The sequence below is a fragment of the Odocoileus virginianus genome, chromosome 23 (genome assembly GCF_023699985.2).
Source record: "Odocoileus virginianus isolate 20LAN1187 ecotype Illinois chromosome 23, Ovbor_1.2, whole genome shotgun sequence".
In the NCBI taxonomy this organism is placed as follows: domain Eukaryota; kingdom Metazoa; phylum Chordata; class Mammalia; order Artiodactyla; family Cervidae; genus Odocoileus; species Odocoileus virginianus.
In genome coordinates this window covers 9491094-9516888 of record NC_069696.1, presented here as the reverse complement: position 1 = coordinate 9516888, position 25795 = coordinate 9491094, and the positions used below count along the sequence as shown (strand labels likewise).

At 46.9% G+C, this 25795-nt stretch overlaps 1 protein-coding gene across 2 annotated transcripts; it reads left to right on the top strand.

Annotated features, from left to right (window-relative positions):
- The first annotated feature begins 61 nt into the window (after window positions 1-61).
- DESI1 (desumoylating isopeptidase 1) lies at window positions 62-21458 on the top strand. Of its 2 annotated transcripts, XR_002310597.2 has the most exons (7): window positions 62-398; window positions 12569-12590; window positions 13785-13854; window positions 16104-16213; window positions 16879-17001; window positions 18892-19381; window positions 19537-21458. XR_002310597.2 is itself a non-coding variant. In XM_020876941.2 (6 exons), exons 1-6 carry the CDS (start codon window positions 311-313, stop codon window positions 18983-18985), a joined length of 507 nt encoding a protein of 168 aa, XP_020732600.1. In that variant the 5' UTR covers window positions 62-310; the 3' UTR covers window positions 18986-21458. The 2 variants fall into 2 exon arrangements, 1 of the variants encoding a protein (XP_020732600.1); XM_020876941.2 differs by having other exon boundaries at window positions 18892-21458.
- Window positions 21459-25795: the final 4337 nt, after the last annotated feature.

The following is a 25795-nucleotide window of genomic DNA, read 5'->3' as shown; positions in this document are numbered from 1 at the left end:
GCCCCCGCCCGCCAAACCCCGCCTTTCGCCGTCCGTCAGGACACTACGCACATGCGCGAAAGTGCGTCCCCGCCCCCGCGCTGTCTTTCGCACGGATCGTGCCCGTCCCCGCTCTGTCACCTCACAGTAGTCGTTGCTGGTGGCGGGTGCCGGGGCGCGAGCAGCCCAGGGCGGCCTCTCCCCGCCCCTCAGGCCGGGCCGGGGCTCAGTCTCCCGTTCCCTCCACTCCCCTGCCCCGTCGGGTACGGGAAGGTCCAAGCCGCTGCCGGGTGCCTGAGGGACTTCGTGGCCGCCGCCGCCACGGGTCCCGATGGAGCCGCCGAATCTCTATCCGGTGAAGCTCTACGTGTACGACCTGTCCAAGGGCCTGGCCCGGCGGCTCAGCCCCATCATGTTGGGTGAGGGGGGCTGTGGGGAGCGGGCGGGAACCGGGCAAGAGGGCTCCGGGACGGCCGGCCGAGGGGGGCAGGCCTGGGTCACGACTCAAGGGAAGGCCCAGAGGATGGAGAAACGCCCGAGAAGAGAAGGTGTGCGTCTGAGGAGGGGTCCCTCTAAGCCCCACTTTGCAGTCATCACGTTTGAATCCCGGGAGAGGGGAAGGAGGAGTCACGCCCTCCCCAAGCCCTTCAGAGTCCCTCCAGCTGGGAGGAGGGGGAAGCCGGCTCTGGGTCCCGGTGGGTGTCCTGAGTCGCTCGTGGAGCCCCCTTAACACTCCTCCTCCCTCGGAGGGAGGCGAGGTGTCTTTCCGCGCAGTGCCCCGCGTGGTGAAAGGGACACTGCGGAGGAGAGCCTTCGCTCCGCGCCAAAGGGAAACTCTTCCTGCAGTCTCTGGGGTAGGTGGGGAGAGAAGGCTAGAGCTGTTGTACAGGGGCCCCGCTAATCGACCCCAAACAGAATAAAGTCGGGGTCTCCCGGCTTCTGAACTCGAGAATTCACCGAGTTCGGCTTGACTTCATGCGGTCTTCTCGACAGTTTCTAAGTTAATTGCTTTTGCCCACATGGTGAGAAAGCAATTGGAGGTTTGGATGCTGTTGGGTCAGTAATGATTAGTGAAGGAAGTATTTTCGGTTGTGCTCCATTAAACTACTTAACTACCAGGAGACAAAACCAGTCCCAGTTTAGCGGAAACCAATCCTCTTTTATAACCCAAATACCAAAATGTCTTGTGTAACCTAGAAATAGTCCGGTTTGTGATTTCAGGTGCTGTTGGGCAGGAAAGGATTATGGGAATTGAAAACTGAACAGTTTGGGAGCATCCATTTGAATGGCTAGTTTTTCCTGACTTCTGTGGAGACATTAGCGAATGTTTTAGTTCGTGTCCATGAGACAAGAGGAGAGAGGTCGAGTAAGCAAGGCTACCTTTGAGTTTGTGTGTCCTTGAAGTTTCTAACATGTCTTAGTGGAGTGAACTTAATCACTTAACTCTGGGCCAATGAGTGATTCCTGTTTGGCTTTCTATCAGAAATCACCTAGGGTGCTTGTTAAAAATACAGATACCTTCCTTTCCAGCATATGTTGCTAAATGGTAATAGAAAAAATGAAACTGAAATAGTTCTTTCTATATGCAATTGGGTGTTTGAAGCAAAGGATACATGTTGTTTAGGCAAATAGTTATCTGGAGGAATACATAAGAAAATTTGTAACAGTGTTAGCTTATGAAAAGGACTACTTGAGGCTGGGAGACAGGAATGAAAGGGAGATTTTGCTGTAAACTTTTTTGTATCTTTTGAATTGTGTACTATACACATATTGCAAAATAAGCATTGTTTTTGGCCACATTGATTTGCGGGATCTTAGTTCGGCAACCAGGGATTGAACCCCTCTTCCTCCGCAGTGAAAGCACAGAGCCCTAACTACTGGACTGCCAGGGAATTCCCACAAAGTTTTAAACATATGGATTCTAGAGCTGTATTACACAAGTACTAAATAAGAATCTTTGGAGTTTTGGTCCAGAAACCTGTCTTTTTAGTAAACTCCTCAGACAATTCTTACATAGCCACTCCATGTTTAGAAGTTAGGGCCTAGTTCTCCAGTTGTTAAAATGAGTAAGGCAAATCTGAAAGCAAAACTTACAGAGTCACTGTTTGAGGAGGGTGATAGTCACTAGTATATTACATCAGTCAAGTTGTGACTAAACCTCTTGGAATGGAGCCATTTAGTTAGCTTGATCATAGTGAGGTGTCACTTCGATACTTCCTAGGCCCATCAATAAAAGCCTCCACCTTTACACTGGATATTTTTTGTTATATTATCTAATAGTTATTGATTTTAGCTGAAAGGGGCCTTAGGGCCATTGGTTCATAATTCATTCAACATATTATTGAGTGCCTACTTTATGCTAGTCAATGTTAAGATTAAGTGAAGATGATGTGATGAATAAAGATGTTCTCTACCATTGTGGAGCTATTTAGTGGGGAAGATAGTAAAAATAAATAAGCGTATGAAATAACTACAAATTGTGAAAGGTACTCGGCTGCGCAGGAAGCCAACTAGGTGCTGAGACAAAAAATACGAAGAGAGACCTATTTTATTTTTTTATTTTTTTTATTTTTTTTTTGAGAGACCTATTTTAAATAAGAGAATCAGGAGTAGTGGAAGTTGGAGATTTAAGGATGAAGAAGTAGTCACAAGGTGGGTGGTGAGGTAGTTACAGGGTTCCAGGCAGAAGGGGAATTAACCTGCTAAGGCCCTTAGGCAAGAAGAGCCTGGCCTGGCACTGGAAGAAGACCTTTGTGTAGGTCAGTGGGTGAAGAAGAAAGTGCCTTAACTGAAGGTGGAATACTGGGACTCCTTCCCATCCCATCTGAAATCTTTAATAGATGTGAAATCCTAGAAGACCTCAGCCAAATTGGAACTTCATCATTTGGGCACCTTTGATTGCAGTGGTATTTCTGAGAATACCACCTTGCCTGCAAATCTAATTCTGTCTTCTCTATCCCCTTTTCTCATATTGCTTCTCTGCCTTTTGTAAAAGTAATGAAAAAAAAAAAGGTTATCAGAGCTGATAATCGTTACTCTCTTGAGTTAAAAACATGGAAAATGGGCATTGCCTTACTGGTTCATCCCATCCAAACATCACTAACCTTAAAGTTGAGTGTGTCCCAATTCTGTGAGTATCCATCCATTGATTTCCCATTCCTAAATATTAATATATTTGAATGTTTAAAAAAATCAGTTTTTTTCCTAATTCTTTTATGAATTCTAGAAGCATATTTATAGCTAGAACTTACTGACCGCTTGCCATGTGCCAGACCCTTCTGTTTCCTGAGTATTTTCACGTGTTACATTCTTCGCCACAATTTTGTGAGATAGGTCCTGTTATTACCTCCATTTTTTAGTGGAGATTCCTGAGATAAAGGGCATTAAGAAATTTGCCCCCAGGTCACACCTGGTAAGTAGCAGAGCTGGGTTGTGAATACAGGCAGTCTTGACGTCCAGAGCTCATGTTCTCAGTTATTTTGCTACACCACCTCTCTTGTGTAATCTGTTCCTTTATAATTGATGTAAAGGCATTTTTGGCCAGGTGTTTCAAATCAGCTGAGTTCAATGTGTGTGCCAATCATAATCACAGATTTATGACCATGCCTCCTGGCCTTCATTGTCCCGAACTAATGTGACCTCATCAGTAGTGCCCTCTTAATCTTGTTTTTTTAACGTGGGGTGGCCTGGCTCTTTAGTTGTACTTTTGTGACAGTTCCTCATTATAAGACCCCATGTAGTCTATTAGTCATGACTAGACCAGATAAGGTGAAGGTGAAGTCGCTCAGTCGTGTCCGACTCTTTGCGACCCTGTGGACTGTAGCCTACTAGGCTCCTCCGTCCATGGGATTCAACAGGCAAGAACACTGGAGTGGGTTGCCATTTCCTTCTCCAAAGCCCAGTGTAATTCCGTTCTCCCCTGAAACAGTGTGAACTCCAGTTTTACCCTGTCCCCTTTACAGTCTTCTAGAATTGCTTTTCATGAAGCTGTTCCTGTTCCACAGTCTCTCACTCACCATGAACATGATCCCAGAAATATCTTTACCTTTCTAATTGAGCAGATGGCCTGATTGTACTTTTTTTTTCATGGTCACTATTTGCCTAAGATAATTAGCTATTATGATTGTCCTTCAGTTTGTCCTTTTAATAATTTTGGCTGCTCTTTAAATTCCTTGACCCCTTTCTGTGCTAAAGTATGTAAAAATAAATGTGGAGGTTTATGTATTTATTTAATTGTACTAAGGGATATTTTGTATTTGTTGATTGTTTTCCGATCCGAAGTTTTGTGTACATGTACATGTTCCAAGATCACATTTATTTTCTCTTTACAATCCTGTCTCAAAAGTGTTCTCAGATTTAAAAACTTAGGCATATAGAATATGTATAAATATATATTCTTGGCAGAATGCAATCTAATGAATATTTGAGATTTTACACTGTTCAGTTTCTTAATTCTATAGTACAAATAGAAACAAAATAAAACACATAGACTCTGTCCTTGAGTAGTTTATTTAGTTAAAAATAATGCTGTACATATGCCACATTAGATAACAGCTCCAAAGAGATTATGAGTAGATGCCAAAAAGAAGTGAGTGGTGAAACGATTATTTTAGGCCTTGAAAGATGGGACAGGCAGTGTGGGTTGGATGTGTCAGAAAGACTCCAGCGGGAACCTTGAGCTCCTGAGAGGCGGGGACTCTGTCTCCCCAGTGTATTCCCTGGTGGTCATTCAGAGCTAGTGGTCAGTGAATATTGATTATAGGAATGATTGAGACAAGCTCAGGCTTTAAGATTAGACAGAATGTATTTAAATCTGAGGGGATTTATTTAATGTTTTAATGCCATCTATTGTGCTTTGTTTTAGATTTTTATTCTTCATCATGTGTGTTGTTTTATATCCATCCAATGAGTTAATTTAGTAATAACTGCTGTTTCTTAATTGCAAAATGAAAAAACAAATGTGACTTACCAGGCCCTTTATGATCCTTCTGCTTTTCTCTCCACCCTCACCTGTCCCCACATCCTGAACAGTCTCTACTTAAGACTTTCTCAGCTGGGTTCTACAGAACTAAGCCCTGGGGAAAATGATCTGAGTAACTATTTCTCCCAGTAGATCCTCAAGGCATTATGGCTTAATTGTCTTAACAGAACCCCAAGGTCTGCAAAGATGGTTGTACATCCTAACAGGACTGAACTGTTCATTTCTTTTTCACCTCAAGGCTTTTCAAAGGCTGTGCCCTCTGCCAGGGATACTTTCTCCCCCCATCTCTTAGCCTGGATAACTTCTGCTTATCTTTAAGGTCTCAACTGAAGTGATACTTCCTCCAGGAAGCCTTCCCTGTCCCCCTGCCCCTCGAATCTTGGTCATGTGTCTCTATAAAGTACGGATAACATCCTGTAATCTCCTTTAATAGTATTTATTCTATCATATAATTGCATGTTTTCTCATCTGAGCCTCACCTGAACTAGAAGCTCCACTGGGGACAAGAATTCTTGATTGTGCATGTGTGCTAAGTTGCTTTAGTCGTGTCCAACTCGTTGTGACCCCATGGACTGTAGCCCTCCAGGCTCTTCTGTTCATGGGATTTCCCAGGCACGAATACTGGAGTGGGTTGCCATTTCCTTCTCCAGGGGATCTTCCCCACCTAGGGATCGAACCCTCTTGTCTTCTGCATTGGCAGGCAGATTCTTTATCACTAGCACCACCTGAGAAGCCCTGGAATTCAGTAAATATCATACAAACTGAGTAAGTGACAGGATGTTGCAGACCTATCTCAAAGCATTGCTACAAGGCCTGACTGATAACACCAAGCAGTGATTAAGAGGGAACCCACTCAGTACTGAAAAAAAAAGAACTCACAAATTAGTTATTTTTATCCTGAGAAAGAATCCTGTACTGGCTCCTAGAGCTAAAGTATTAAGTAGTTTTAAATCTATCCTTTTTTGAGGATTAAAATACCTCTCAGTTTTTAACAGTGTTTTGCATTTTGATTTTGTGATGACCTTTCCCTGCCTTAAGGAGGGGCAAGCCCCCTGCTAATAAGCTTTCTTTTTTTTTTTAAACAAAATAGGTACAGAGGTCCACTTATGATACACAAATGTTTCTTTTTACCTTTTCCCACATAGATTCAACATTCACCTAGTGATTCTAGAGAATAGTGAAAGTCACTCAATCATGTCCGACTCTTTGCAACCCCATAGACTATACAGTCCATGGAAATCTCCTGGCCAGAATAGTGGAGTAGTTTGCCATTTCCTTTTTCAGGGGAATCTTCCCAACCCAGGAATTGAACTCAGGTCTCCCACATTGCAGGCATATTCTTTACCAGCTGAACCACCAGAGAACCCCTCATAGCTCAGTCAGTAAAGAATCTACCTGCAATGCAAGAGACCAGGGTTCGATTCCTGGGTCGGGGAGATCCCCTGGAGAAGGAAATGGTAACCCACTCCAGTATTTTTGCCTGGAGAATCCTATGAACATAGGCGCCTGGCAGGCTACAGTCCATGGGGTCACAAGAGTCAGACATAACTTAGCGACTAAACCACCATCTAGAGAATAAGCTGATTTTTTTTTTTTTTTTTTTTTAGCTAACCCCTTCACATTGCTGGTAATCTGGAAAATCAGATTAAAACATTGCCAGTTAAGAGTGCTTTGTCCCTGTGGGGAGACACCTAGGAGGTGAGCTAGTGTGCTCAATTGCTCAGTCATGTCCGACTCTTGCGACCCCATAGACTGGAGCCTGCCAGGCTCCTCTGTCTCTGGGATTCTGCAGGCAAGAATACAGGAGTGGGTTGCCATTTCCTTCTCCAGAGGATCTTCCCGACCCAGGGGTTGAACCCAGGTCTCCTGCATTGCAGTCAGACTCCACTGACTGAGCTACAGGAGAAGCCTGAGGTGAGCCTGGGCTACTTTCAATTTATACCCATGAGTTAATGCCGCCTGCCCCTGGAGTCCCATCCCTGGCACCCACTTTATGCTTATTAGTAGACATTTATTTAACACCACCAGTATACAAGGTGAGCACGTCCCATTGCCAACTTGTATGTCTGTACACACAAACTCCACTACCTCAATCGGCAAGGGAGGTAGATGGAGTATTTTCTCCTTGGCTTTTATATACTGACTTTACTCTTATAATCAGGACCTCAATCTACATTCTTTGTTGTTTATGATGGAAAACAGGGCTAATATCCACAGCTTCCATTTGTTTTCATGTGCATACCTCACCGGCTTCCAAATCAATGCAGTAGGTGTGCCAGCAAGCTTAGAGACATACAGCCATCTGACCCACACACTCTGCAACTTGCTGAGAAGTCCTAGTGGGAAAAGAGTCTGCTTTTCTGTAGTGTGCCTATAGCCAGTGAGCCTCATTCACGTCTCCCAATGGCCTTGTGCCCTGATTCAGTCTCCAGCCCTCACCACTTACTCACCTACTGTGTCTCAGTCTGAACGAAAAAATTTAAAAATCACTTCAGTCCCACTTAACAATGCTGGTCACCCCCAGAGGAGGCCATGACCCTGGTTCTTGTCTTCATGAGAGCGGGCCACAGGGCAGCTAACGTCACATTTCTACCTGAACTGCTCTAAAAAGTGCATGGTCATATCCCCCTTTTTTTTTTTTTCTCTTTACACTGGACAAATCATGCATTTTTATTTACCTGTTTGAAATGATGTTAATAAATACTTGTCCCACTCTACTATGTAAAGATGTGAGAATAAGGATAACTATGAAGCAGTTTAAGAAAGGATTTGAATCCACTCAATCCATTTTAAGTTGTTGGTTCTAAGTGTTTGGTAGATGGATTGATTAATGACAGAAGGATAAATAAGAATCTTTTTTTTCTATAATTTCTATCACCATTCTATGGGTGGATGAGATCTTAAGCATACCTTGATGTGGTTGAATAAAGAGGAAGTATAATGTCCTGGTTGGGGCTTCTCTGGTGCCTCAACAGCACAGAATCTGCCTGCAATGCAGCAGCCGCAAGAGATGTGAGTTCGATCCCTCAGTTGGAAAGATCACCTGGAAGAGGGCATGGCAGTCCCATCCCAGTATTCTAGCCTGGAGAAGCCCATGGACAGAGGAGCCTGGCACGCTATAGTCCATAGGATCATAAAGAGTCAGACACGACTGAAGCAACTTGGCACGCACGCATGCATGCATAATATCCAGCTTACGGATAAGTTCAATGATCAGTACAGAGAATATCAAGGAGAATGAAGTAGGACTTGTATCCCACAACTTTGCATTGTTTTTCAGGTGTAAAAATAAGTGGCAGGAAGGTCTCTGAGGCCTCACTCCAAAAACCCATTATTTTAGTAGGACTGAGTTTAAACCAGTGCATCTGCACCTGACACCTGTCCTCCTGGGTCATTGAGCGTGGGCATCTGAGAAGGCAGAAGCAGGGTGCAATATGCCAGGATTGCGAAGTCGTTTGCATAACAAGCCAGGGCAGCCAAGATTGAGGTTAAGAACTCTGGCCTCATTAGCGCCGTGTGTCAGCCACCACAGCTGTGCATGTAACGTCTCTGGTCCAGGCTCTTTGCTCAGCCCGAGAATCACACGATGCATAAGCAGTGGCCCTTATCCTTGAGACCATTATAGTCTAACGGGAGGAAAAGACCTGTGAGTAGGTAGTTTTTATGCCAAGGCGCTGTGAGAGCAGCCATAAAACTTGCAAACTGTAAAGCCTAAAAGAAATAAGAGGTATTCTTTTTGTGGGGCACATATTATGTGCCAGGCACTGTGCTGGGCTCTTTCATGTGTCATCTCTTTTAACCTTGGAAGTGTTATGAGGTGGACACTATTACTATGCCTTTTGTTCCCTAACAGAATTGAAAACCAAGGTTCCCACAGTGCCAACCAATAGAACTTCCTGCAGTGATGGAAAGATTCTAGATCTGCACTGTCCCATGGCTAACTGCTAGTCACACATGGCTGTTGAGAGTGTCTGAAACGCGGTACTGAATTTGTTCTTTTGATTTTAAAAGCCACTTTTGGTCAGTGACTACCATGCTGGACAACTCAGGCTTAGAACTAAGTTCTCAACTTCTCCAAGTTGATCTACGTGACCTGCTTCTCCATTACTTCTGCTCACCTCCTACTTTTGTCCTCACTCACCCACTCTAGCCACAGTGGCCTCCTGAAGGTCGCTCAGATACACCTAGCTTGTCCTGCCTCTGCGTGGCTTCCTCCCTTGCTTCCTTCGGGCCTTTGCTCAAATGTCACCTTCTCAAATAGGCCCATCCTGGACGTCCCTGAAATGCCCAGTCTCCCTTACCCTGCTCTTATTTTTATCACTCATGATTGTTAACTTCCCTGCTGGCTCGGATGGTAAAGCGTCTGTCTATAATGTGTGAGACCCAGGTTCAATCCCTGGGTTGGGAAGAGCCTCTGGAGAAGGAAATGGCAACCCACTCCAGTACTCTTGCCTGGAAAATCCCATGGACAGAGGAGCGTGGTAGGCTACAGGCCATGGGGTCGCAAAGAGTCGGACATGACTGAGCGACCACATCATCATCATTGTTAACCTACTGTGATTTATTGTGCTTATTAGTATTATTTATTGACTGTCCTATCTCCCCACTCTGTGAATGCATTGAAGGAATTTTTTTTTCCTTTTCTTTTCGTCTCCTTTGCATTCTGACATATCCTTAATGCCAAGAACATGACCTGAAATATAATAGTCACTTAATAAACATTGATTCACTGACTGAACTGATAAGATTCAGACCTGCCCTGTCCACACTAGAATCTGTGTTCTCTTTTTTTCTTCTTCTTTTTAAAAAATTTTAGCCTTACTATTCAGCTTGCAGGATCCTAGTTCCCCAACCAGGGACCAAACTCAGGCCCTGGGCAGTAAAAGCGCAGAGTCCTAACCATCAGACCGCCAGGGAATTCTCAGAACCTGTGTTCTTCTTCACTACACTGTACTTCCTGTCTTATAAGCATAATGTTCTTCCCAAAGTAGATGAGAGCAGGATCACCCAGGAGAAAGCAGGATCCCTTATCTGTCCAGTGTCATGCATCATTGCATGTCTTCAAGGAAATAAACATCAGGTTGCTGCCATTTAGACATCAAGCTGTTTTTTACGTGTCAGTCCAGAAAAGCACACCAACTCAATTTAAAAGGCAACGTTAGTCCCTCCACTTTACACATTGTAAAAGGAAGAGTGTGGTCTTTTAGAGTCTCCTAGAGTTGGCTGGAAGAGATGAAGAATCCAGCTCAGTGCCTGTCCTAAATGGGTTATCACTTCCTTTTGGCATCCATTTTTGTTTCTGATCCACCTCTGTGGAATTTCAGCTCAGTTTGGATCAAGGCAGAGCCTGCCCCACAGTCCCCAAAACCCTGGGCCAGAATCCCTCTGTCCCATTTGTGACCTTGTGGTCAAAGCAGCCGGTCTCCTAGTGGAAAGCAGACTGGTCTCTAAAGTCAGAAGAACTCTGCTACATTTTATTTTCCTTTGTTATTTCATTTAGCCTCACAGCACTAACAACAAAGGGTGAAATGATTACATGTAATACAGAATTTCAGACTAATCTGATGGACACTGAAATCTGTTCTTAGATCTTACCTATCAACCCTGAAGTGGAATTTCTTTGATCTTTTTAAAATTTTTTACCCTTTTCCTCAAGGAGACTATTATATCCAGTATCTCCATTAATCAGAATTGTGTGTACCACACACTGTGATGCTTTACACATATAATCATTACTGATTACAAATTTGATAATCATTACAAATCAGATAATTATTACTGATTACTGAATACAAATTTGTATTGATGAAACTGCAGCTCAGGTTGAGTAAACTTGCCCAAGATCCACCTCTAGCAAAGGGAATAGTTCAGATCTGAACTTATGCCATATTCTTTTTTTTTTTTTTAATGTGGACTATTTTTAAAGTCTTTAATTTGTTACAATATTGTTCCCATTTTTTTTTTGTGGGTTATCCCATTATGGGAATTTTCGCATTATGTTTTTGTGGGATCCTAGCTCCCTGACCAGGGATTGAACCCACACCTCCTGCATTAGAAGGCAAAGTCTTAACCACTGGACTGCCAGGAAGGTCCTATGCCATATTCTTAACTGCTTTTAATGACACTATGCTGAGTCATCAATAGGTTGTCATGGAGTAGCCATGGTTTCTTTTGTCTCTTCCAAAAAAAGAAAATTAGGCTAAGGTTATCTGTTTTAAGTTTGCTTGAAGGGGCAAAATAGTGCAGCTTATGCAAAGGGAAAAGTGTAATCATATCAGCTCCCCTTCTGTACAGGGCCTAGAGTTTCGTCCTTTAGAAAGTCACAGGGCAAACACCGAAGCATTGAAAGCAACAATAAGCACTCTTTACTTAGCACTCAGTAAACAGTTACCCTGAAATGATAACCAAAGGTGGATGAGTGATGTTTGATAATGTTCTCATGTCCTTCACTGCCCTTCCTCTTTATTCTTGGCACTCCTGCATCTCCCGTGGCTTACTGCAAAGACCTCCTCAGTCTATTCTCTCTCTGCCATCTTTCCTCCAGTACATCTTCTGTTCCTACAGTTCTCTCTTAGAAGATGTAGTTATTATTTGAAAACATGGATCTGGTCGAGCACTGTGCTGCCTAACAACCTTCCATGCCCTGCAGCATGGGGCAGCCTTCAGTGCAGGTTTGCTCTCTCTCTCTCGCACCCTTGCCTGCCGCTTGTCCTCTTCCCGCCATCACTGCACCCTCTGCTGTACCCTGCAAGACCTTAGTCTTTCTCATCCCTGTGTCTGCATATGCTGTTCCCTGTGGCAGAAATGTCCACCCCTCTCCCTGTTTGTTCACTGGTTGAACTGCAGCCCTGAAGGTAATTTTCTACCTTTATTACGTTTACTTCTATTATGGAGCCTATCAGCATTGTGTGTTAGTTAGTTACATATGTCTCTCTTTCCATTTGACTTTGGGCTCCTTAAAGGCAGGACTTGCATTTCATATTTGCATTTCTGTATCTCTCATCACTTCTGGCATATAGAGGTATAGAGGTACAGAATACATGTGCATTGACTGGTCAAATGGATGGCATATTCAGAGTTCATTCTTATTTTCTAGAGGATTTCACCTCACATATGCTCAATGAATAAGTGGATAATAGCTTTTCTATACTCTTGTTTTACTTTATCTCTGTAGGTGAGACAGAAATTAAAAAGATAGAGTTGAACTGACCCTAAAGGGGAAAGAAAAGCAGACATACATCGGGACTTCCCTGGTGGTCAGTGGCTAAGACTCAGCACTCCCAATGCAGCAGCCCCGAATTCTATCCCTGGTCAGGGAACTAGATCCCACATGCTGCAACTAAGACTTGGCACAAATAAGTTAAAAAAAAAAAAAAAAAGGTATATCAATACCAGTGTTTCTTCTTGAATTCTGCTTAAGGATTCTGATTATTTTTCAACTTATTTAACACTACATATCATGTCATGACCTAAGGACCTTATCAGAGGTCCCCCAAGAGGTTTATAATGGGTTCCTCTGATGATCTGAATTTGCTCTGGCTGGGAGGCAAAAGTCCCAAGTTAATCTAGTCCCAAGGGGCTAAATCTCTCTTTTTTTTTTCTCCACAGGGAAACAACTGGAAGGCATCTGGTAAGTTGGGTAGGACTCCTTACGTTGGCTAGTTTATGAAACCAAACAGCATCCATGCATTTCAGGTTCCAGTCTGTGGCTTCCAGTTTGAAAGTTAGCTCTCTTAAGCCACAAATCTTCATGTTCTAATACAGTGGTTCCCAGCCAGAAGGTGCCAGTGTCTTGAGACATTTAAGGTGGATGGGCGGAGGCCAGGGTTGCTGCTGTAAACATCCTGCAATGCACAGGACACCCCTCCACAACAAAGAATTATCCAGCTAAAAATATCAGTGGTGCAGATATTTCACCAGACAGAGGATAAAAAACCCTGTCCTAAGGAAAGGCAAAATGATATATGCCCACCCCTGACCCAAGTTTTCTAACTATAGGAGTCATGAGGACCCCACGTTGGTCTTAAAACACAACTTTGTTGGTCTCTCAGACTCATCCCTGTCAGACACTGGATGATGGCTGGGCTCTGTTCCATTTCTGAGGAAACTGTAGGTCAGAGTTCTGACTGGATCCTAGAGCCTCCTGACATTTTGGTTGACCAGATGACCATTGCTTTGTTTGACCGGAACCAAGAAGCAATATGAGCACCTTCACTTGAAATAGGTCCACACTGAATACCATCTGGTCTTTCTTTCCCTCAACATGGTCCAGGTTAACTACTCCTGTTAATTTGAAAAGTCTGGGAACAATCGATGGCCATACCACCCTGAACACACCTGATCTCATATGAAAAGTCTGGAAACATCTTGGTCTGCCTAGCTTTATTTCAGTATTGATTTGTTAATGTTGGGGTGACTCTCAGAACTCTCCACTCACATGATCCAGTGATGGTTCTCAACAAGGGACATTTCTGCCACCAGGAGAATGTTGGCGGTGTCTGCAGACACTGGTTATCACCACAGAGTGCGTGAGGAATGCTAGTGCTGTCTAGTGTGAACAGACCACAAACTGCTAAACCTTGTAGAATGAACAGGCCAGCCCCCACAACAAAGGATTAGCCAGCCCCAAGTGTCATTAGGGCCAATGCTGAGAAACTCTGATCTATGATGTTTATCTTATCTTTGTTTGGTTAGGATTATAAAGCTGTTGACCTTGTAATTCATATCCTGAGGCAGAAATTACTCTTACAGCACTGTGGTGTTTGCTTTTCCTCAGACCAGTTTTAAGCCATCTGGCTCATTCTACCTCTTCTCTGTGTTGCAGGCACACCTCCATAGTTGTGCACAAGGATGAGTTCTTCTTCGGCAGTGGTGGTATCTCCAGCTGTCCGCCAGTGAGTGTCTGCCCCCATCCTGTCCACTGTCCCAGGTTCCCGGGGGTTCCCATAGTCCCTTGCTGTCCTCCGTAGTTCTGGCGTCTAGCCTGGTGTCGGTAGCCCTGTGGCGTAGTTCTTCATGATGACCTCAAGACTCAGTTCAAGAACACCCCTCACAGATCTGCCAGGCAGCTGCCCTCCTCTCTGCTCCCATGGCATTCGTGGTTCCTCTGTCACATTGGGCATGTGATGGTGAAACGGGCCGTTGCTGAGTCCACAGGGAGCCCCGTGTATGCTTCTTATAAGCTGAGACCATCTCACTCTTCTGCCACCATCACCAGCTCACTACCTCTCTCCTGGTATGAACTCAGTCAATGTGAAGCTGATGAGGGCTCTGAGAGAGAAAGTGAGGTGCCCAAAGTTACACAGCCAGTTGCAGCACTAGTACTAAAACTCAGGTACCTCTGACTCCAAATCCCATGCCCTTTTCCAGAAAATTTCTGTCTGAGCTATCTAAGGGTTGTCCCAGGAGGTACTCAAGCAAAGACCAAGAAAACATTCATTTTGATACTCATAAATGGGATGTCATGTTTTATTTCTTCCTTCTACTTGCCCCCCACCTCCTATAACGAATCCTTCATTAAGCCCAAGTCAGTTCCACCTTATAACTGTATCTTAAAGCAGTCTGTCCCTCTTCATCTCTTCTCATTTCTCCAGAGTCTTCACCGTAACCCAGTCACCCTCATTTCTAGCCTGGACCACAGCAGTGCATCTGCTCTTCCTTCTCAGTTGGTTCTCTGTACATATGGCAAAGCAGTTTTTTTCAAAATCCAATTCTGACCATGGCATTCCCCTACTGAAATCAAAAGTCTCCCTACTGCTCGCAGAATGAAAACCAGAAAGCTCAGCATAGCCTCCGAGGCCCGTCCGATCTGGTCTTGGCCCCTCTCTCTAGATAGCCTCTTTGCAGGTTGTGCCTTTCCCCACCCTCCCCCCCCCCTTCTCATTCCTTGAACACCTTGGACATTTAAACCTATCCTCTGACATCAGTCTACCTCCCTGATCCTTCACTGGGCTAACTCTCTCCATCCTCCAGGTGAGCTCACTGTCACTTTCTTAGACAAGTCGTCTCTGACCTTTTGGACTGGGAAGGTCCCCTGTTTTATATATTAATGGCATTCTGTACTTTTTCCAACAAGACCCTTATCACAGCTCATAATTATACATTGGTTTGCCTTTACTGCTAGACTGTAAGCTCCACGTGGACAAGAATCTTATCTGTTTGGTCCACATACCTCCAGTGCCTTGCGTGAGGCCTGGCATGTAGTAAGTTCTCAAAAACATATTTGTTATACGAGTGAAGATTAGTGGGTCAAATAGTGACCTTTTGGTTTCTTGCACCTCTGACTACAGTAATCTGCTCACCACGCTTTTCCCTAGAATCTTGTCGGGCACACAGTTGGGTGCTAGAGCTATTGCATGAATTTATGATCTTTTCAAGGAGCGCTGCCCTGAAGTGCAGTCTCTCACTCCCCAGCCCATTCCTAGCCCTCTCCTCCCCACTGATCCTGTTGCTTTCCTCACAGCTGGTTCCCCCAGGGCCTCAGTCTCTCCTTGCATCTGCTGCGGCAGTCTGTTAACCCATGGCTGAGGGGTTTTGGTAGGCCTTTCAGGGGCCAGTAACTCTCTTGCCAGGGGAACCCTATCACCTTGTTAAATTAGCCTCACAGATCAAAAAGGAACTGAATCTTGGAAATATCTGCCAGCTTTCTCACAGTTCTTCACATTTTCCCAGGGCTACAGGGGGTATCAGGTGTGTCATATGAAAAGCTGGCTGCATTCATGATGAATATGGGCATGGAAAGATGGCCACCAGGTGTGAGGCATTTCCGGCCATCCTACTCGGCCCTCGTGACTAGGCCTGCTGGGAACAAAGGGAGACCGCAGATTCTGGATTTCTGCGTCTATCCACTGAAGGAGTGGACAGTATCAGGAGTCCAACCTGCAGAAGACTTAGCTTCCCAGGGCCCCACCAGAAACCAGACACCCGACTTCTCAGCCATGCTGTCAGCCCACGGCCACGGACAGTCTCCAGGAGCCTCTAAGCTGTCGTAGCCTTGACACAAAGAAGAAATAAGTCTTCCTCTGCCCCAGGTGCTCTGAAAGTTAGAAGTTGTTGGAGCAGAGCATTTGTGGTCTTCCATGGCAGGGGAAAAAATTCAGCGGAGGGAGTGATTTACTGGCTTTCTTTGGGTTGGCTCTTGTAGGGAAGGACTTTGCTTGGGCCCCCAGATTCTGTGGTTGATGTTGGGAGCACAGAAGTCACAGAAGAAATCTTTCTGGAGTACCTGTCCTCCCTGGGGGAGTCTCTGTTCCGGTGAGTGGAGAACAGGGGTGGTGGGTCGTCACATCTGTCTCCCCCACTAGATAATTGGCCCCCAGACAGCAGCCACCAGGTCATTTCCCCCAGAGCGCTCAACCCAAGGTCTGGCCCAGTATTTGCTGAACAAGTAGGATGAAAAAGGAGTTACTTTCCACAAAAAGAGCTCAGCACTGCCTCCAAGGCCACTGTTCCATCCAACACACCTACTGCTGAAACTTTGAGAGAAGGAAGAGCTATTTATTCCTTCTGATTAAAAGCAGATGCTGCTAGTTCAGCACATGCTGCTCTCAACCAAGTATTTTGTCCTGAAAATCAGAAACAGGGTTTGTGAAGAGGTTGGGATGAAATACACTGGAGCAGGTTTTCTCTTACTGAAGCTTGAGTCAGTTTCAAGTGTTAAAATTCTAACCCTGGAGCTCGGCTTTTGTGAATGCAAATATTCTCCTGAAATGGAGGAGCCATATGTTTTATATGTTTTTATTTCATTCTTCCCTTAAAGTGCCCAGAGTGACAAACCATGCTCTGCTTTGGGAGTGTAGGAGAGGCATTTACCATCCTTAGATTCAGCTGTGCTCACCATCCCATTGCCTGATTTCAGTTTCATGTACACACTTACTGACTTTTATATCTGTGTCCCAAACCTTTCTCAAAATGTATAGAAGTGAGGCCTACAACATCTTTGAGAACAACTGTAACACCTTCAGCAACGAAGTGGCACAGTTCCTAACCGGGCGGAAGATCCCTTCTTACATCACTGACCTTCCCTCTGAAATTCTATCCACGTAAGTGGCCTCTGTCTCTGCCTCTGCCTTTGAAATCCCCACTCACAAACAAGGTCTCTTCTCTGGCCCACATCCGCCTCCTTCCCCATCACCGCCCCCCCCCCAACCCCCACCCCAATCTCGGCAGAATCCTGCCAGGCTGGGTGGGGTGTCATGATGGCAGCTTCTACCATGGAAGGCCACCATTCTTTCTACTCTCGGAGGCTCACCTGTGTTACCTTCACCCTCCTACTCTACCCTGTACCAACTCTACCCTGGCCTGCGTGCAACTGCAGAATTTAGAAACCCACTTGATGCCGGCCCCAGTGTTTGTACAGAATCCTGGCATCTGTCTTTCCCATTGCACATGAAGCTTGCCACTCCCCAGAAGTGCCCAGTTAAAAGGCAGTTTAGATGGACGATCAGAGAGTGAGTTGGAGAATTAGTCAGGGGACTTGTTTGGAAACTGTCAGTCTTTCTTCCCTTGCACCTTCAGCTCTTTGACATCCTCAAAGACAGCCTCCCAGTCAGCCTCGTACCTCGTAGCACATAGACAACCCTCAGTAAATGTTTTCTTCAGAAGCACTCTGGAGCCCCTCCCACCCTGATGTGGGCCGAGCTTTGTGGGCCGTCACCCAGGCGGCGTCCTTTCAGGGGACACACGCACCCTCAGTGCCACCTCACCCCTCCCTCCCATTGCACTCAGGCAGCCTCTGCCCCCTGCAGGAGCAGGCCCCTTTCCTGACTGACTCAGTTCCTCTGAACTGAGGACCTGTCCAGCAGAGATCTGACAGGTGTAGCAGGCTCAGCAAGGCGAGCTGTCCTTCACACCTGGGTCAGAACCCCTCGGGAAGCAAGGCTGTTGTCAGTGTCTGGCCAGCGAGGAGGGCCCCACCTCCCTGGCCCTGCTTTCTACTCCTTAGTGGGCGTGTTAAACCCCGCGGCAGGATCTAGGTTATGGGCCCTGAGTAGCTGGAGTGTTCTCGCTGTTATTATTTGATGCGTGGAGTTCCTGGACTTGTCTGAATTAGGCTTACTATTTCTTGGTTTCCTCTGTTTATGCTTTAGAATATTTCACTTCCTTTGAATTCAGGGATGGTTTTCAAAAATGGCAGTAGCCACCGAAGGAAAAAAAAAAGCCAATAACTGAGATATTTTGCGGGCAACCCAATTTAAAGTTGTAGTAATCTTGGAAAGTCTCTGTTTTTTATTTTTGGCTGTGCCACACAGCATGTGGGATCTTAGTTCCCCAACCAGGGATCGAACCCACATTGGAAACAGGGGGTCTTAACCACTGGACCACCTGGGAAGTCCTGGAGAGTGTCTGAGACTACAGTATCTGCAGTCTTTTTTCCAGCTAAGCTGCTCTCAGAGCACACTGGGCAGTGGCATCGACACCTTCTAACAACCTGCACCTGTCGTTTTCCCTGAATACTGCCGATACTCCCCAGAAGACCCCAGTCCCCCCAAATCCAACTGTGTGCCATCTTCACGTCTGACTTTTTCATTTCCTTTTTCTTTCACCTCAGCTTCCTCACTTAAAACTTTATCTTCTTATGCCATGAGAAAATACAAGTGCAGGAAGCACAGAAAAATCTGGTTCCCTGTATGTGGCCAGCCTGTTCAACCCACAGCTAACCAGCATGTAGAGGCGAAGGCAGTACGATGGTAGCATACTGCCACTAGGTAGGAGGGAACCCCAGGAGTGAAAATGCAGAGCGACTGTGTAGAGATCCCCTCTGGGAAAAAGGATGTGGGGGGGCTCAGTGAGAAAATGAAATGAGGCAATAGAGAACTCTTCCCTGGCGTGGCAGTCCTGCTGCACACGCAGGCAGAGCTGAGCGTGGTGGCCAGCCGTGCTGGTCTGCGTCCGGGAGCCCACCCCAGCGCCCGTGTCTCTTCTCTTCGCAGGCCCTTTGGACAGGCCCTGAGGCCCTTCCTGGACTCCATTGCGATCCAGCCTCCCGGAGGGAGCCCAGTGGGCCGACCCAACGGCCAGAGCTAACCGGACTGCATGGGACCGCCCTGCCTCACCAGGGCTTTTCCTTTTTAAACAAAACAAACCCTACCAGATTTCTATTTTATAATTTTACATCAGAGCTAACAACCAGGGGACGGCTTTTTAAATTTCCCAGGGAAGGAAATCACCAGGCTGCATGTAGGACACAGCTGCTAAGACACAGAACAAAATGCCATCCCTTCTAATAGTATTATACTAATTTATTAAGGCTCTCTTGTCTGTGAGTTCACTTTTGACGCTGCTTCCTAAGCGTCCTCCCCACTGGAGAAAGGGAGGGGCTTTGTTTAAGCCAGAGGCACTGTTTGGGGGAGCCCCAGCCCAGGACCTCTTTCTAGAGAATGCCCACACTCCACCCAACTTGCCACATGCTGTGGGACCCAGGTGAGTTTTATGTTATCCGTGACCTGGAAGTGGTTACTCGCCACCATGAAATGAACCAAAGGATTGGTGCACATGGGGACAGTTTCAGGGAAACTCACCCAACCTAAGTGAACTCTTTAGCCACGATCTCTCTCACCTTCCCTCCCCTCCCCCAGCAAGGCCAGGGGGCCCGGACTGGAGCAACCAAAAGCCTCAGGATGCGGGGAGAGTAACAGCAAGTGCCAGTCCAGAGGAAACCGGATAAAGCCATGCCTCCTTCCACCTAGACTGATGGCCAATCCTCTGACATCGCTCTAGGAGAACCTCCCTTGCTGTCTGCGGTCTGCTCTTCCTCCGTGTAGCTGACCTGCCACAGTTAATGAAGGTCTGGAGCAGCAGAGACTCAGGCCTTTTGTCTGCAAGTAATAATGTAGGTTATTGACAGTCACTGTACCCACCCGACCCAGACCAATATGCAGTATTCAACTAGGGACCAAGGGGAAATTATTCCCTGCTCTTGGAAGATATCCCTGATGTAGAAAGCATAATAATACAGAATCAAGGTGGCAAGAAAATGTAGAGTTATTTCTGATAGGGATTTGTATAGTATCCTAAGTGTGTTTTGAAGGCAAGTGTTATTTCTGGTGTCCTTCTGACTTTAAGGAAGCAAGATGGAGGGCGTGAGTGGGCATTTTCATAAAGGGCTGTTGGCCAGGAGCTTCTAGGCAGGGAACAATCTGGAAGTTTCTAACCTGGAGAGGCTTTCAGATTCTCTTGCTTCCTGTGAGCCTCCGTTAAGTTGGGAGAATGAATATGGAGAACTCAGAGCTCCCTGGTGCCTGAGTCCTAGCCCTGGCCTCTGTGGGTCGCTCTTGCCACTTCTCAGAGTTGAATTATGTTCTCTTTCCTGGGGTCTGGCCTGCAGCAGGTGCCTTTCCTCTCCCAAGAGCTGCTGCTCACCTCTGGACTCATCTCCCATCTCTGCCATTATCATGGCAGCTGGCATTGTTAGGTCTCAACTGGAGGAAAAGATGTTCCTCTGCCTTAGTGTTTGCCTGTGACCTGAGCAGGGCACGTTCAGGATGATGAGCTGTGCTATCAAGTGACATTTTGGAACTTTTAAGATTGGAAGCTAAACCAGTGAGCACTTTAGTCCTTCTCAAGACCCACTGATTTGCCAGTGTGTGTGGTAATGATATGTCAGAGCAGAAACTAGCAGGGCTGCTATTCAGTGTGGACCAACTGGCAGAACTGGGCTGTGGAGAACGTGTTTCAGGCTGGGTTCCTCCTAGGAGGGCAGCATGCTGGTGGAGGCCACAGCTCTGCTTCTTAGCCAGGTGTTCTCCTTTTTTTAGCTCACCTTGCCCAGCCCTCTCTTCCAGGCTCCTGCTCCAGACCCCTCTGCCCAGGGCACTGTGCTCTGGCCAGAGCATGGTGGGCCTCACAAGCTCCTTGTCTTTCCTGTCTTTCCCCACATCCCGGCTCAGCTGATTTCTCTCCTTCTAGTAGTCACCTTCAGACCCAGGGCTGTACCAGTAAGTCAGCCTGAGCATCTCCCCGAGAGGCTTTGAGTCCCTCGGTTCACGGAAAGCCGCCCTTCATGTTCAACAGCCATTTGTGCCAAAGCCCGTGCCTTAGGGCTTGTCCAGGACAAGGAGGGAGCAGTAAGCCTTCTCAGCTCTGCAGGAAGGCAAACCTTCCCTCCCCGACCCCAGTCCCACCGTCACTAACTGGAAGCCCAGGCTCAGACTCGGACCCCCCAACCCCATCCTCACATTTCTCTGTATCCCAGAACCTCAGGAGCCTGCTCATTGTGATCAGCTATCTCCACCCGGGAGCACACAGGCAAACGGAATGAGACAGGAGGCATGTGTGATTGTATCACAGTGGGACGCCTCCATTGAGGTCCACAGGTCTAAAGGGGCAGGGGAGGAGGAGAGGGGATGAGACTGTCACCCCCTCCCAGAAATAAAGTTTGTACCTTGGAGATTGCTTTCCACCCTTGAAGTCAAGCTAATAATTGTGTCTAGTGTGGAGGTGTTTGCTGGTTTTCTTTGGTGTTTTTTCTAATGCAATAAACTCACTTCTGCTTGCTGCATTTGCGTGCTGCTTGAGGGTCTAAGTCTGAAGCCAGCGTGAAGCAGCTCCAAGCTGCTGCTCCGTCTGTCTGCCTCTGAGCTTAGCTTTGCTAAGTCTGGAGATGCTGCCCATGCTTGGCTATATGCCGCGTGGATGAAAAGTGATGAGAGCAGAGAAGAATGTCTGACTTTCACCACCAGACTATAAAGGTGGAGAAAGGGCCCAGAGAGAATTTGACTAGCCTAAGGTCACCTCGTGGTTGGGGGTGGAGAAAGACTCAGAAGCCTGGTTTGCTGGGCCCAATTTCTGAGATCTCAGAGGACAGCGACCTCACAAGAAGTGTCCACTTCTGGTTTCAGTTTGGCTGTAGGCTGGGTTTGTGCCCCCGGAGATCTCTCCCCACCTTGTTACCATCACCTCACTGAATAAGTGTTGGGGTGGATGGACAGGTCTCTGAATGACCCCTGATATGACCAGACACATCAGCTTGGCTGTGGGTGTCTGCGAGTTCAGTCAGGCCATTCCCCTCACAATGGATGTGAGATGTGAGCACTGGTCCCATTTTACAGATGGGCAAGTGGGTGCAGAGGTGGCGAGTGGCCAAACTCTTGAATCCAGGCCATGTTCTCATCACCACCCAGCTGAGACATCATCATTGAGGCACTGCCTCTTTCCAATGTGCTAGCTTAAAAATAAAGCAAGAAGGGGCAGGAGGCGGGAGGGAGGTTCAAGAGGGAGGGGACATGTATACCTATGGCTGATTCATGTTGATGTATGGCAGAAGCCAACACAATACTGTAAGGCAATTACCCTTCAATTAAAAACATTTTTTTAAAAAGTAAGAGTTTCTGTCTTTCCAGAAGACACAGAGGGCAGGTGGCTTTAGCTGACCTACTTGCTTCCCAAGAGCTGGCATTTTTAGGGTCAGAAGTCCTTGAGGAGAACCTAGTCAAGGGAGTTACCTGATTGGTCTAGTTCTTAGGATTTGGCGCTTTCACTGCCCTGGGCCGGGTTCCATCCCTGGTCACGGAACTAGATCCTACATACCTGTGTCAACTAAGACGCTTAATTAATTTCAAAATACAATAAAAAAATCAGAACTAAATGACAAAATGCAGATCTGAGAGAAGCGCATTTCAGGCAGAGGGAGCAGCAAGTGAGAAAATGTTGGAGGAACTGAAGGGGACTAGAGCAGTTGGAACTTGAGCAGAGTGGGTGGTGGGAGATGTCAAAGCTGGAGAGTGGGTTGGCCCAGTAGGTCGAAGAATGATGTGACTGGTTTGCACTGTTGAGAACAGCTGGGGGTGGGGGAGTTGGGGTGGACGGACGGCAAGAGGAGCAGCAGAAAATCAGGGAGGAGGGTAGTTCAGTTGTCAGGCCAGAGATGAGGGACACTGGACCTCTGTCGTGTGCCCAGAGCTGTGAAGAAGCCCTGGAGGCGGGTTTGGTCCCTGCCCCAGGGAGCTTAGAGTGTCAAGAAAAATGGAACAGCCCCTATGAAACACGCAAAGGCAAGAGCTACCAGGACTGAGGGCTGCTGTCAGCCACATGGCCCGCCTCTGTGAGCCTTCACTGTACTATTCCAGCTTTGGATGTGCTTGGATTTCTTAGTTTGTTTTTTCCAAAAGGAAAAAAGTTGGGGTTATATGAGCTTCCCTGGTGGCTGAAACGGTAAAGAATCTGCCTGCAATGCAGGAGTTGCAGGAGACACAGTTTCGATCCCTGGGTCAGGAAGATCCCCTGGAGAAGGGAATGGCTACCCAGTCCAGTATTCTTGCCTGGGAAATCCCATGAACAGAGGAACCTGGCGGGCTCCAGTCCATGGGGTCACAAAGAGTTGGACACGACTGAGCAACTAAGCACTTTCATGTGAGTATAAAGGTAACATATATTTAGAAGATGTAAGCAACCCATGAAAGTATAAAGATGAAAAAAAAAGTCATCTAAAATTACATCATCCTAAGATATGTTAACGTTTTGTGAACATCCTTGCAAGATGTTTCTGTTGATTCAATGGTACACGTGTTAGACATGCTGTGTCATACCTAGCTTTGTTCTCTCAACATGTAGTGAAGATCTGAAGTCCCTAGCAAGGTGGAAGGAGAACCATGGAGGAGGGGGTGGGGGTGCTGGACAGAGGAAATTCCAAGAGGAAGTCATTCCAGCAAATTTCCCCAAAGCCTGAGGGAGCTAGTAGGAAACAGTAAGATGCTCGGGACTTTCCTGGTGGTCCAGTGGCTAATAAGCTTGTTCCCAATGTAGGGGGCCCAGGTTCCATCACTGGTCAGGGAACTAAATCCCACATGCTGCAGCTAAAGACCCTGGGTGCTTCAACTAAGACCCATAAGAGCCAAATAAATAACTTTTTTTAAAAAAAGAAAAGAGTAAGATGCTCATCAGAGGTGTGTGCCAGGAGATGAGGAGGTATATGATGGTGTAGGAGGATGCCTTCCCCGGCCGGCATGTTGAACCATGAGACCCATGTCTCCTTATGCTCACATGGGGACCTTGGCCTGAGAGGTCACACCACTGAATGTGAGCCTGCTTGCCCATGAAGACTGGCTGTTTTGGTAAGGGGCAGAGGTTCCCAGACTGGTCGTGATCTACAAGTTTGCCTGGGAGCCCAAAGTCCTCTCTCTGCCTTTTCTCTAGTTAGATAGAGCCCATTAAGGTCAAGCTGCAGTGAGGGAGATGAACACCAGGTGGCGCTGTGGACCCACACGGCCCAGTTCACCCTGGGATGTCTTGGGTACCACTGGTGAAGGGAAGTGAAAGTTTCGGTAGTGTCCAACTCATTGTGACCCCATGGACTGTCCATGGAATTCTCCAGTCCAGAATACTGGAGTGGTAGCCTTTCCTTTCTCCAGGGGATCTTCCCCAACCCAGGAATTGAACCAGGGTCTCCCGCATTGCGGGCAGATTCTTAACCAACTGAGCTACCACTGGTCCAGGAGATCAAACCAGTCAATCCTAAAGGAAATCAGTCCTGAATACTTATTAGAAGGATTGATGCTGAAGCTGAAACTCCAATACTTTGGCCACCTGATGCGAAGAACTGACCCACTGGAAAAGACCCTGATGCTAGGAAAGATTGAAGGTAGGAGGAGAAGGGGATGACAGAGGATGCGATGGTTGGATGGCATCACTGATTCAATGGACATGAGCTTGAGCAAGCTCTGGGAGTTAGTGAAGGACAGGGAAGCCTGGCGTGCTTCAGTCCATGGGGTCGAAAAGAGTCGGACATGACAGAGACAACAGAACTGAACTGACCACTGGTCACCTGAACTTACCCTGCTCCCCATACATCTCAATTTCTCCAAGACTCCTGTAGAGTCCAAGCAGCAACAGCCAAGCTCTTTGTTCTCATGGATCAAGGTTCTTCCCAAATTTGTCCCCAGACCTACATCCCACTCCCTCCCACCACCCCCACTGGCATGTGCAGGTCCCTATCACTGCAGATCCCCTGGAGGAGGGCATGGCAGTTCACTCCAGTACTCTTGCTTGGAGAATCCCATGGACAGATGAGCCTGGTGGGCTACGGTCCTTAAGGTCACAAAGAGGCAGACACGACTGAAGCGACTTAGCACGCACATCACTGCAGAGGGTTTCCAGCCTCCACCTCCAGCCTTGGTTTACCACCTGTCCTCAGAGCAACCCATATTCAGCGCTAAAGGCCCAGCTCATGCATTTCCTCTGTAGAGCCTTCCTACGTGCATGCTGTCACTTCAGTCTGTGTCTGACTCTTTGCAACCCTATGGACTGTGGCCCACCAGGCTCCTATGTCCACGAGATTCTCCAGGCAAGAATACAGAAGTGGGTTGCCATGCCCTCCTCCAGGGTATCTTCCCAACCCAGGGATTAAACCTGTGCCTCCTGCAATTCCTGCATTGCAAGCTGATTCTTTCCTGCTGAGTCTCTGGGAAGCCCAGAGCCTTCCTGACCCCTTCCTAATTTGGGGCAGAACTCCTCCTCCCTAGGAGCCTCCCCACACGCTCCCACCAGCTGGGACTCCCAAGGGCAAGGTCTGGCTCTGATTACCTGATGCCCAGCACAGGGCCTGGCACAGAGCCGAGTCTGAATGAATCTGTTAGGTAGTTAGAACAGGAAAAAGGAGTCCAGAACGGTGGTGGCTAAAAGACGAGGGAAAAGCCCATGAAAACAGAACAAAGGAAGGTCCCAGGACACGAGTGAGGACCTCAGGTGGAACAAACAGCACTCCTGGCCAGCCCAATTTACATAGGGCAGGCCCAGAGGGAAGGAGAAAAAACACATAAAAAGAGGAGCAAAGGGCCCGGGGTCTTTCTCTCTCTCCCACGCGCATGCTCTCTCTCTCTCCTCTTCGAACCTTTGGGTCAA

Bases quoted from the DNA above. Each gene is read 5' to 3' on its own strand.
- DESI1 (XM_020876941.2), top strand. From the start codon at position 311: ATGGAGCCGCCGAATCTCTATCCGGTGAAGCTCTACGTGTACGACCTG. The intron at 16,214-16,878 runs GTGAGTGGAGAA...CAAAATGTATAG, and splicing joins CTGGGGGAGTCTCTGTTCCG to AAGTGAGGCCTACAACATCT. The intron at 17,002-18,891 runs GTAAGTGGCCTC...TTCTCTTCGCAG, and splicing joins CCCTCTGAAATTCTATCCAC to GCCCTTTGGACAGGCCCTGA.